The following is a 12421-nucleotide window of genomic DNA, read 5'->3' as shown; positions in this document are numbered from 1 at the left end:
GTTTTAGAGTGTAGAAGAGACGAGGGTTGTTGATGAGGATCGCACAATGCTTTGTAAACACTGCTTTTCCTGCACCCCATTCTCTTGTCCACTGATTATTTTTGACTGTTGTCCATTGCGGATGCTGGGTATCTGTTTCCTGCAAAGCAATGACATCGTATGGCTGAGTCTTGAGCCATTGGAAGAGCGTCCTTCGTTTTTCTTGGTTGAAAATTGAACAGACGTTGAGTGTGCATACTTTTAGATTTTCAAAATCAATCATTGATTAAAAAAATAGTGAAAGCATACGGTTCTTGTGAGGGGAGCAAGGCACGCAAAGAAAGTTTGAGTCTTTTTTTTTTTTTTTTTTTTTTTTTTTTTTAAAGACTGAGTGACTTCCTGGCCCGCTCCCCAGGGCAATTATCTAGCATCGTTGTTCTTTGCAGTAGGTGTTCTCGAAGGTCGCGAGGCCTTCGAGACGGTGAGAGGGTCAACGAAGGTCCGCTTCAGCCTTGACGAGACCGCTGATACTGCTTTGCCAGAGACTTGGCGAGGCTTGGTTGGCGTCAGTACTGTTTCTGATCCTTCTTCTTGCATGGTATCCATCTCAGAGTCCTCAACAATGGGGATAGCCGAGGGGACAGGGAGGGGAGGAGCAGGGGAGGAGGAAGAGGAGGAGGAGGAGGAGGAGGAGTCAAGATGTTCTTCTATGGTCTTTTCGGTAGTCAAGTCCATTTCTTCGTCTCTAACAATGGCATCAGTTGAGGAGACGGAAAGAGGCTCCGGCAGCGGCGCCGTCTCAGCTGCACTAGGTGCCTCTGGAGACTGATCCACAGACGCATGTGTATCTGCAGGACCTGAGGTGGCATCTTGTGTTGAGGAAGAAGAAGAAGCGGCAGCATCAGCTACCTTGATCTCTTCTATCAAAACAGTTGGCTCCTGTTGTGTGGGACCGGAAGATACGGGGGCGGGGACAGAGGTGCTCTCCTTGGTGTTGAGTTTGCGAGCGGTAATCTTCTTCCTTGGGACATCACTTTCCGATGCCGAAGTTGAGCCTGTGCTCCGCGAAGAAGTCCTCTTTGCTGCCTTTTTCCTCTTGGTGGAGGTGACAGTTGTCCATTCCTCCTTGTCGGAGGATGGGGTGTCCTTATTGACCTTGGGACCCTTGGTAGCCTTGGGAGCTTGAGGGACCGCAGGAGGGGCCCTTGCGGGCGCGTTCGCAGGCAAGAACGCGCGAGCCATAATGACTCTTTTAGGGGCCGAGAGGAGATCGAACTCGGGTGGTTGGGGGCAGGACTGCTTGACGTGGTTCTCCTCACCACACTTGTAGCAGTACTGGGGCCCATACCAGTGGAAAAGCGTGTTAATACCCTCAGCTTGGGCCACGCGGGGGATAAGGAGGTCTCGAGGGGAGTCCCCAGAGAGCTCTAACACAAATTCAAAGGAAGGGAGCAAAAGAGTCTCCGATCCCTTGACGTAATGGAACTTGGTGTGGATTACACGGCCAAATTTACCAAAGATATTTTTGATATACTCCAGACGATCCTCCGGAGTAGAGAGGGTGATTCGGTCAACCCGAATCCTGAGTCGGCTTCCTGTGGAATGGACCGTATGGTATGCTCTGACAGGAGCAGGATTGCAGGGGAGAGGTGGAGACGCAATGGCCTCGTCCACCTCTTTTTGTGTCCTCACGAGAACCACTACGACCCCTGGGACAACAGGGTCAAGACCAACTGCCTTGGGGAAAGCCAGGCGAATGGCCTCCACCACGTCAGAGACGAGGTGGGTCTTCCTGTCATACTTGACAGCGAAGGTGGTGGGAGCGTGGTGTGGGGTGAAAAACACAGAGTGCTCCTCAACCTCTGTGCTGAACGCACGGACAACTGCGTTCTTACGAAGTGCATTCCAACTGGTCTGCACTTCTTTCTTGGATAAGCTTTTGCGGGCCATCTCCGCAAAGCTCAGGGACTGCTTAATTTTATTGTTTTTTACTACATCCCCTGCCTGAGCCAGGGGATCGTGTCCCTCATCTACCTCATTCGAGGAAGACGGAGGGGGAGATGGCGGTGGAAGTCGATCCGCCATTAGATGAAGGGGAAGGGGGAGATAAAAGTAAGAGAATAGGCCTATCCGTTGGACTGACCGTTGCGAATTGGCTGAGTAAATTAAGTATTTCTTTATTTGCAAAAGGGCAACCACAATTTTATTAAAAAATTTATGGTAGGAAGGAAAGGTGCTCTGCTCTACCCACTCTACCGACTAAGCTAAACGAGCTCGTTTTATGACTTCTTTTGACTTTAATAATTATTACTCACAGTCACCTACTATTTCTATAAGTGCATGTGACTGGCATATAAGCCTGTCACAAAATTTTCTATAAATACAAGGGCATTGCAGTTAGGGGAGAAATGGCGAAGCAGATTTATAATGCATATATGGGAGAATACTTTTGCCACTAATCCCCACTAATTGAAAGTTCTCTCCCATATTTTTCTTTGTAAAAAAAAAAAAAAAAAAAAAAAAGCAGGAATGAATGAAAAAAGGCTTTCTGTTTCCAGAGTTCACGTTCTTTAGTTGATAGTGATACAGTGTTTTCAATTGTTTTATCTACTTTAAAATATACTTTATGTTTTTACTTAGAATTGTTTCAATCAATAAAAAAAATTGTCAAAAGTTAAGTCATACAAATTTTGTCGGCGCGTCCTGAAAATTATCAACCGCGTTGGGTTTTTTCTTCGAATTCAAAAAAAAAAAAAAAAAAAAAAAAAGGTTGCCAGTTTTTTTTTTTTATTTTTATTTTTATTTCTTTAAGATGTCGAGATGCGTCACGAAGATCATGGTACATGTACGTTGGTGCCATGCCAGCAGGCACTGGTGGGTCTATGTATAAAAGGGATTGGGTTCAAGGGAAAAAAGACAAAAGTTACCACCGCTTTTATCCTTTAATCGAGATCGCTTCAGCACTCATAATCACCAAATTCACATTCACTATGGCATTCACCAAGAACCAGCCTAAAATTAGCAATTTGGCTGACACCGATGGCGACGAGTTCTACAGAGATCTCGAGGCTTAGAAAGCCATCTTGAAGTGGGATGACAGCTTCAACGTATGTGACCTTGGTGGTTCTTTTGTAAATTATTACATCTTCTTGGTTATAAACATTCGTTCCTCTAATTTCCAATACCCATAGGCTATTGAGGTCAAAACTGAGGGGAAAGGCGGTGACAATACTATCCTCAACCCGCATTCCCCACATTTCTCACTATATACACATTATACATTACTCATATTAGTACCAGCTCTCACGTTGCTACGCACTAGTATAAATAGCCAGCGCCATCATAGCAACGTGAGGGCCTTTAGACAAAAAGCATCCTCAGATTCCCCCTAGACTCACCTTTGTTCTTGTTGTTAACATGGTAGCAAAGGTTCATCGAACCACCAGCACCCAGAATTGATCCCAAAAACACTAAATAATTATTTTTCTTCCTCGAACCTTATTTTGAAATTTTTTTCCCCCTAACCGACCTTCCAAAAAGTTAGAGCCAAAGTTCATTAGACCATTCAAGATTGTAGAAAAAGTCAATGACAGCCCCTATAAGCTAGAGCTGCCTCTCATTATGAAACAACACCCTATCTTCAACACAGATTTGCTGCGGCCTATAACGAATCTAAAGGACTTAGGCGAGCGTGTGCCTGCCAGACCTCCTCCTGAGTTGGTCGTTAGAGAAGAAGAATATGAAGTGGATAAGATTCTGGACTACAAACTATTCGGCAGAACCCCCGGGTGACTGGTGAAATGGAGAGGGTACGAAGAAGCAACATGGGAACGGAAATCTTCGTTAGCGAAAGAAGCATTGGAGGGAATTTGAGGTAACATTATAATTATTTTCTTTTCTTTATTTGTTTATTTCCCCTCCGGTCCTCTTCTTTTGATCCCGTTGCCGATCATCCCAGTATTGTAATAGCTGCCATATCTCCCGTTAATCGACGACGCTCTCCTGTCTTCGCTCCTCGACACTCATCTCCCGGGCCCGCAACACACGGAACTCGCTCGCTATCAACAAGGAGCGCTCCTTTACCATCGACAGACTCGACTCACGACGACAAACCCTCTTATTTCGCTCCTCTGGTTCCCCACGATCTTCTTCCTCGTTATCACTAGGGGTCCAGGATAAAGTGTGGCTTCAAGAGCCCCAGCAACAGACTCACTACCACTGTCAGCAGACCCTTGTAAGATTGGTACCATTGGCTGCTGTGTCAACACACCACGAGAAAATACGCGACCTTTGCACGGACATTGGGAGAGAATCTTTGCGTGGAAACATTGTAAAAGAAGCTTAGTTTTGCAAGAGAGTAGAAACAAGTGTGGTGGAATGAGGAAAAAATGCGGCACGAATGAACAACAACTCGCCATTTCGATTCACCCATGTATTCTCATCCACATGACTTGCATGAACCGCAGGCCAATTGCATCGACCAATCAGACATGATCAAATCTATTTTTCTCTCACTCTCTCTCTCACTCTTTAATCCCCACTCTTTGCCACCATTTTTTTTTTTTTTTTTTTTTTTTTTTTTTCCCTCCATTTTATTTGATCCATCAATTTTTTTTGACGGAAAGGGTAGATATTGCCCACATTGCTTGCTGTATACACATTATACATTACTTATATTAGTACTGGCTCTCACGGCGCTGCCAACGAGTATAAATAGCCAGCACCATCGTAGCAACATGGGAGACTTTCGACAAAAAACACCCTCAGACTTCCCCTTTGTTCTTGTTTTTTACAATCTAGCCTCCTTGTCACAGTCTCGTCCTCGTCGGATGATTGCAGAGGAAGAGAGCGATGAAGGGGCAGATCCATACAACCCTTGGACACCCTCCATATATACTGGCCACGAGCTTGACTTCGATACACCTGCCATGATTGTGTGCCTGCTGCTGAAACCCGTGTCATTGACTCATCTCATTGGCGGGCCTGTTGATAGAAACAGTAACAAAGGAAAAGGGCCTAAAATGACCTGCATCTATTCGCAGCTTCAGTTCGACGAGGATGAACTAGAAAGAGAGCTTAAACTAGCACCTGAGCTCCTTTTTGATCAAGACGAAAATGACTTTGACCTCGAGCATGAGGAGCCAATGTGTCGTAAAAGGAAACGTAATTCTCTTACCACATATTCCAAGATTACAGAAGGGCTGCTCAAAGATTGATTGACTACTGGACAGTACACATGTGTACAGTAGCTGAAGCGGCTAGGGCTGTCCACATACATTCAAAGAGTGCCTGGAGGTAATGATTAAGTCTGAAGACAACTTGTACTAAACGACACCTCGGAATATTATTGCTAATTATGCTTACCTAAGGGTTTTTGTTATAGATATATTAATCATTGCAGGGAAACAGACAAGCTCCCTTCCAAGAAGCGTCGAGTGATTCCAAAATTGGCAACAAGGCATTACAAATACTTACCTTCTTTCCAAGGTGTCTCAACAAAGAGATCAATTTATAGGCCTACAACAATACAGTTTTACTGGAGAAAGAAGAAATGCTAATGAATAGGATAATATGTATGCCAGGTTACTCAAATCGGTCATCTATGTTGCTAATAAAGACATGATGTTTGGATAATTGTGATAATCAATTCGGTTATTACGCTTGGATACACACAATAGGATAATTTTATTAGCTTATTGGATAAAGCTTATTTCCAAACTGAACATGCTAGCATGTTAAAAGTTAACTCATTTGAAATGCATGCGTGAATGCGTGTGACCTCTGTGAAGGAACTATCCTGCCCCCCCTGCGCATAAATCGAATTGTTTAGGCCTCAGCCTCGCACTCGCGCACCACACAGCATGGATATCTATCTAGAGGCACTACAGACGGTTGCATGGATTGACCAAGATCGACAATGTACACTGAATGTGAACTAAGAATAAAACAGGTTCGTCCAAAATATCCGCATCGTTTCTATACTCTTAAAATTGGGGGAAGGGGCGGGGTAAAATCAGGGTCGTTGCAATCAAAAAATAGAAGATTTGGTGTCCTAAAGTGATTCGCTGATAACCAATGCTTTTTATTACTAAGGGAACTGTACAACGCAAAAAACAAACAGCTGGTCTAAACAAACCATTGTGACCTTTGTGCTCAAGCATTTCCTCCTGTAGCGTTTGAAAAATGTTTCGAGGAGCCCGACGGAAGAGAAGACAGAGCATAGCCAAAAGTTGGTCCATATTCTTCTTTAAAGGTGGGAAGAAGGTTGTTGCTTGATATTGCGATCGACACAGCCCTCCACTTTTCTCTTGCTTCAAATTTGGTGACAGGAAGTAAAGTCGAAGAGTCAAATAGTCTCATTTTATTTATATAGGAAAGGGCTCCTGATGCAGATCCTTTAATTGATGGAATAGCTGCTGTGTGGAAGAAATCTACAATGCACATAAATATACATGTCCTTTACTTTTCGGTGGTTTTGCCTCTTTTGTTTTCTTTTTTGGACCTTTATTTAAATACACGTTCGCATATTCACGCACTCCCACACATCCTCACGAACTCTCACGCCCACACGTTCATACACGCATATTTGCTTTCTTTTTGATCCTTTTATTATCGAGTACATTATTATTGTTTCCCTTTTTTTTTTTTTTTTGCTCTTTCGCACAATGGTACGCAAGCGACCGGATCAAAGTCATGAAGATTATCGAAAAGTAGGACGTCAATTAAAGCAGCAATATCACAAACAAGCATAGTTCAAGAAGACATACAAGATTTTTTTTTTTTTTTTTTTTTTTTTAATGTGTGAATCTCAAAGCAGTTTTCTTTTTTTTTTTTTTTTTTTCTTTTATTGGTATCTTACTGCCTTGCTGGGGATAGTTGGCAAAAAATAAGCATACCAAACGTCATGAAATCAGTCAGCAAGCACAAATCGCCTATAAGTCGGGCAATAAAGCCAGAGCAAAAGGTGCACATTTGATTTGTGTATGCGTTTACTCTTTTTATTTTATTACATTTTTCTGGTGGACAATTGACCAAAACGTCTTTCAAATGCAGAGCTTTCGCTAATAGCAAAGCAGCTTCAACGCGAGGCGGAAACATACGATACCATGGCAAAAGACATTGTATTTAAAGGTATTTTTTTTTTCCTCCAAACGACATCAGATAAACCTTTAATATTGAGTAAATGTGATTTTCATTATTTTATCCATGTTCTCCTTAGCCAATAATTCCTCTAGGGCGTCAAAAAGGCTGGATTTACATGGTCTCACGGTTAAAGAAGCAGAAGAGGTTGTGTCTGACCGAATACAGAAGTTTATCAAGGATGACCAGAAAAAGATGACCATCATTGTGGGTAAAGGAAAAAACTCAGCGGATGGTGTCGCTAAGATCAAACCAGCAATCATTAGGTTATTAGAAAGATACGATGTCAAGGCTACGCTCAATAAGCAGAATGATGGATGTATCCTCATCGAGCGTTTACCTGAAAATGAGCGTTTACCTGAAAATGAGCGTTTACCTTTGGTCCAGCTTTTGCCTTCAAATCAGCCTTCGTCTTCAAAGCAACTTGTGCCTTCAGCTCAGCCTTCGTCTTCAAGCTCGCGTTTACCTTCAAATCAGAGTTCGTCTACAAGCTCGGCAATGTCTTCAAATCGACAATCATCTTCAAATCAATATCTATTTACAAGCCAGGATTCATCTACCAGCCAGGATTCATCTACAAACCAGTATTCGTATGAAGGGCGATGTTCATCTTCGTTTACAATACCATTGCCCTCATATCAGCAATCGTCTTCAAGCCAGTATTGGTCTACAGGGCAATATTCGTCTACAGGGCAATATTCGTCTACAGGTCCGTTATTGACTTCAAGTCGCCTATCGTCTTCGAGACAGTATCCAATAGCGCAGTATTCGTCTACAAGCCAGTATTATTCGTCTTCAAACCGAGCTTCGGACAACCACCAGACTTGGAACAGTCGCTCATGTTCAGATGGCAACAGGGCATCAGTTTGTGCTATTGTAACCAGTTTAGTTTTGTTTATCGGTACTTTGCTTTATTTCCTCCTCCGTTAGAGGACAGGTGACAAACATTGGTGTGGCAAAGCTGAAATAAAAGAAAAAAACAAAGCATAAAATGCATAAAATGCATAAATGCATTATTGTTTTATCTTTCTTTTTTTTATTTTTTATTTTTTATTTTTTTATTTTTTATTTTGTCATTCATCTCTCCTCCCACGCATATACGGCTACGCATGCTTGCTTTATTATTTCACCATTGAATTCTTTTTTATCATACAATGGATTACGAGTCAGTTACTCAAGACCAGGATCATGAGCGGTTTCGGAATGTAGGGCGTCAATTGAGGGAGTCTTATTATATTATATTTCAAAGAGACATATAGGGCTTTGTTCAGTATGTGTATCTCAAAGCAGATTCACATTTTTCTTTTTTCTTTTTTCTTTTTTCTTATTGGCCTCTTGCTGTCTTGTTGGGAAATAGTTGGCAAGAGTGAGTAAGACGCAGCATCAAGAATTCATGAAGCAATCAAAACTTGCCTCTTTATCGGGTGATGTGGACAGAGAGAGAGGTACACATTTATATATGATATACAAGTGTATCTCTTTTACTTTATTTTGAATAGTTGACCAAAACACCCCTGCCATGAATGCATCAATTTCAAATGTAGCATTTCTACTAAAAGCAAAGGAGTATAAGCGCGAAATGATCCAGCACAATAACAAAGCAAGGGACATTGTGTTTAAAGGTGAGGATGTTTTTAAGGTCATCCACTTCTCTTGGCTTGGCATTAGGTTAAACTGAGACTAATTTTTTTTTTTTTTTTTTTTTTTTTTTACTTAGCCAAGAATGCTTCCAGTGCACCTAATGAAATAGATTTACACGGTCTCTTGGTTAAAGAAGCTGAGGAGATTGCGCGTGATCGAATAAAGAAGTTTATCAAAAACAAGGAGAAGGATCTGATCATCATCGTGGGTCAAGGAAAAAATTCTCCGAATGGTGTTCCCAAGCTCAAGCCAGCAATCATTGAACTACTGAAAGAGTTCAATGTCAAGGCTACACTTGACAAGTTGAATAATGGACGGATCTCCATCGAGCAATTGGCTCCAAGCCAATCTTCGTCTGCAAACCGCTGTTTGCCCACAAGCCAGTATTCGTGCGATGGCCAGTGTTCATCCACTGGCCGCTATCCATCCACAAGCCAGCATCCATATTCATCTACAAGTCACCACCCATATTCATCTACAAACCAGTATCCATATTCGTCTTCAAGCCGGCCGTCGTCTTCAAACCAGTATTCGTCTGCAAACCGGTATTCGCCTACAGGGCGCTATTCATCTGCAGGTCAGTATTTATATTCGTCATCAAGCCAGACTTGGGACAACCGCCAGACTTGGGACAACCGCCAGACTTGGGACAGCCGCCCGCCTCCAGACGACGGATCCTGGTCTCGATTATCCAAACTTTTACTTTTCGGAGCCGCGGTATATTTCGCTTTCTTCCGTTCGTAAAGTGAGCTTACTTTGGTGTGGACCTTTGTTGCTACTAGAAGAATTGCTGTGTTAGAACTTTGTTATTTTTTATTCACAAACCAAGGACAATAAAAAATAAAAAAAAATTCCTTTGTTAATTTCGTTTATTCAGAAGCATTGCTTCTTCATTCTTTTACATTCACTCGTCTTTTTTTTTTTTTTGTCATTCATCTCCTTACCCATTCATATACATTCACACTTGCTTTATTTGCTTTTACTTTTTTTGATTGGTTCTTATTTTTTCTTATAATGAATTACACTTATGACTCACTTAGTCAAGACCCTAACGATCTTTGGATAGAGCAAGACCCTGACCATCTTCGGAAGGTAGGACGTCGATTGAAGCAGCATTATTATAGCATTGTTCAGAGAAACATAAGGGTTTATTCATATTTTTTTTTTATTGTCTTGTTGGGGAATAGTTGGCACTAACAAGGGATGTACAACGTCAAGCATTCATCCAGCAATCAAAACTCGCCTACAGGGCGGGTAACGTTGTCAGAGCGAAAGGTACACACAATTAATTGTGTAATTAAGCCCTTCCCTTCCCTTTTGATTTGTATTTTATTTTCTTCTGAACAAATCGATATATTTCAACTATAGAGTGTTTGTCAAAGGCAGAGGAACATGAGCGCCAAATGATTCAGTACAATAGGGAAGCAAGAGATATTGTCTTCAAAGGTAAAGTTTTTTTTTTTTTTTTTTTTTTTTTTTTATTAGTCCACTTCTTGGCTTGCCATCAGCTAATTCTCATGCCTTCCATAGTTAATAATACTTTTAGGGCATCTAATGAGTTGGATTTACATGGCCTCAAGGTTAAAGAAGCACTGGAGGTTGTGTCTGACCGAATAAAAGCGTTTACCAAGGACAACGAGAAGAAGCTGATTATTATTGTGGGTAGAGGAAGAAATTCATGGGATGGTGTTCCCAAGCTAAGGCCAGCAGTCAATGAACTATTGAAAAAGTACAATGTCAAGGCTACACGCAATAAACCGAATGATGGATGTATCCTCGTCCAGCAATTGCTTTCAAAGCAACATTCCTGTACAAGCCAGCCGTTGTCTACAAGCCAGCCATTGCCTTCAATCAAGCCAGCGCCTTCATTCAAGCCAACGCCTTCAGTCAAGCCATTGCCTGCAACTCAGCCATTGCCTTCAAGCCAGCCGTTGTCTACAACTCAGCCATTGTCTTCAATCAAGCCGTTGCCTACAACTCAGCCGTTGCCTACAACTCAGCCATTGTCTTCAATCAAGCCATTGCCTACAACTCAGCCGTTGCCTTCAATCAAGCCATTGTCTTCTAGCCAGTATTCGTCTGCAGACCGGTATTCATCTACAGACCGCCATTCATTTACAAGCCAATATTCACATTCGTCTTCTGACCACCGCCAGATTTTGGACAATCCCCGGCTTTGGAACAACCACCCGTCTCCAGAGAGTGGAGCATGTTCTCGTTTATATGACCGTTTTACAGACTTTATTTGTTTTAGTCTTACAGCCACAATCTTTTTGTTTTTCCTTTATTGGTTGAGCAAGGATTCAGATGGACCTTTGGCAACTGGATTTCGGCAAGCAATTATGGAGGCGACCAAGGTGGCTATCAAAGTCTTTGAAATATTGTTGCAAGTAATTGTGGAAGCGACCAAGATGGCTATTAAGATCCTTGAGATATTGCTGCAAGTAACTGTGGAGGCGATCAAGATGGCTATCAAAACCCTTGAGATACTACGGCAAGTAATTGTGGAAGCGACCAAGTTGGCTATCAAAGACTTTGAAATATTACGGCAGGTAATGCCCAAGATGACTATCAAGGCTCTTGAAATATTGCGGCAAGTAAGTATGGAGGCGACCAAGTTGGCTATCAAAGAGCTTGGGATATTGCGGCAAGTAATGACCAAGGTGGCTATCAGAACCCTTGAGATATTGTTGCAAGTAATTGTGGAGGTGACCAAGTTGGCTATCAGGACCTTTAAAATATTGCTGCCAGTAATTATAGAGGCGATCAAGATGGCTATCAGAGTCTATGAAATGTTGCTGCAAGTAATTATAGAGGCGACCAAGTTGGCTATCAAAGAGCTTGGAATATTACGCCAAGTAATGACCGAGCTGGCTTTCAAGGTCCTTGAAACATTGCTGCAAGTAATGACCAAGGCGGTTATCAAAACCCTTGAGATATTGTTGCAAGTGATTGTGGAGGCGGCCAAGATGGCTATCAAGGCCCTTGAAATATTGCTACCAATAATTATGGAGGTGACCAAGATGGCTATCAGAGTCTATGAAATGTTGCTGCAAGTAATTATGGAGGTGATCAAGATGGCTGTTAAAGACAGGGGGGCGGCCAAGGCGGGTATCGAGGACTCTGAAATATTGCTGCAAGTGATTATGAAGGCGATAAAGACGGTTATCAAAGACTTTGAAATATCGCTGCCAGTGATTATGAAGGCGACCAAGATGGCTATCAGGGACCTCGAAACTAATCTAGCAGTTCTGAAGCAATGTTATTATAGTTATTACAGCATAGCTCCTGGTGACATAAAAGGCTATATCCAATGTATTTTCAGACAATAAAAATTAAGGTTTCATATTTCCATATTTCCACAAAGCAAAATATAAAATGCTTTAGTTCGAAAAAACATTGATGGTTTTTATCATCTTCATACACTCAAACACACCCACACACCTGCTTTCCCGTTCTCATTTACATTCCTTCTACAATGGATTGCATTCAAAGTTACGCGTCAGCTACTCGATCCTATCAATATTTTCGGAGTAGGGCGTTAATCCAAGGAGTATTGTTAAAGCATAATCTCTGTAGCCCTGTTGGGGAAATGGCTGGCAAGTACGAGGAATGCAGAATGTCAAGAGTTCATCTAATGGCCAAAACTCGCCCATGTTTC

The 12421-nt window shown here is 42.1% G+C and overlaps 5 protein-coding genes across 5 annotated transcripts; 4 read left to right on the top strand and 1 right to left on the bottom strand.

The window, feature by feature from the left end:
- Positions 1-399: 399 nt before the first annotated feature.
- BCR41DRAFT_393769 (hypothetical protein) lies at positions 400-2064 on the bottom strand (the record flags this gene model as incomplete). Its single annotated transcript, XM_022028589.1, has 1 exon — positions 400-2064. The coding sequence occupies one exon, from the start codon at positions 2062-2064 to the stop codon at positions 400-402; it is 1665 nt and encodes a 554-aa protein (XP_021883788.1).
- A 2595-nt stretch (positions 2065-4659) lies between these two features.
- BCR41DRAFT_420070 (hypothetical protein) lies at positions 4660-5561 on the top strand. Its single transcript, XM_022029846.1, has 2 exons — positions 4660-5274; positions 5349-5561. Exon 1 carries the CDS (start codon positions 4716-4718, stop codon positions 5193-5195), a length of 480 nt encoding a protein of 159 aa, XP_021883787.1. The 5' UTR covers positions 4660-4715; the 3' UTR covers positions 5196-5274; positions 5349-5561.
- A 1081-nt stretch (positions 5562-6642) lies between these two features.
- On the top strand, positions 6643-8080 carry BCR41DRAFT_384640 (hypothetical protein; the record flags this gene model as incomplete). The annotated part of the gene is made up of 4 exons (XM_022027596.1): positions 6643-6689; positions 6856-6943; positions 7033-7110; positions 7199-8080. Coding segments are annotated over 4 exons (1064 nt in total), but the record flags the coding sequence as incomplete, so codon positions are not given.
- Positions 8081-8171: 91 nt separating this feature from the next.
- On the top strand, positions 8172-9590 carry BCR41DRAFT_348531 (hypothetical protein). Its single transcript, XM_022023318.1, has 4 exons — positions 8172-8324; positions 8477-8564; positions 8664-8741; positions 8837-9590. Exons 1-4 carry the CDS (start codon positions 8274-8276, stop codon positions 9502-9504), a joined length of 885 nt encoding a protein of 294 aa, XP_021883785.1. The 5' UTR covers positions 8172-8273; the 3' UTR covers positions 9505-9590.
- A 537-nt stretch (positions 9591-10127) lies between these two features.
- On the top strand, positions 10128-10544 carry BCR41DRAFT_289857 (hypothetical protein; the record flags this gene model as incomplete). The annotated part of the gene is made up of 2 exons (XM_022020338.1): positions 10128-10206; positions 10291-10544. Coding segments are annotated over 2 exons (333 nt in total), but the record flags the coding sequence as incomplete, so codon positions are not given.
- Between the last annotated feature and the right edge of the window lie 1877 nt (positions 10545-12421).

The sequence above is a fragment of the Lobosporangium transversale genome (assembly GCF_002105155.1).
Source record: "Lobosporangium transversale strain NRRL 3116 chromosome Unknown BCR41scaffold_8, whole genome shotgun sequence".
Lineage (NCBI taxonomy): Eukaryota > Fungi > Mortierellomycota > Mortierellomycetes > Mortierellales > Mortierellaceae > Lobosporangium > Lobosporangium transversale.
Note: the sequence above shows the minus strand (reverse complement) of the source record. Positions and strands in the feature narration are given on the sequence as shown.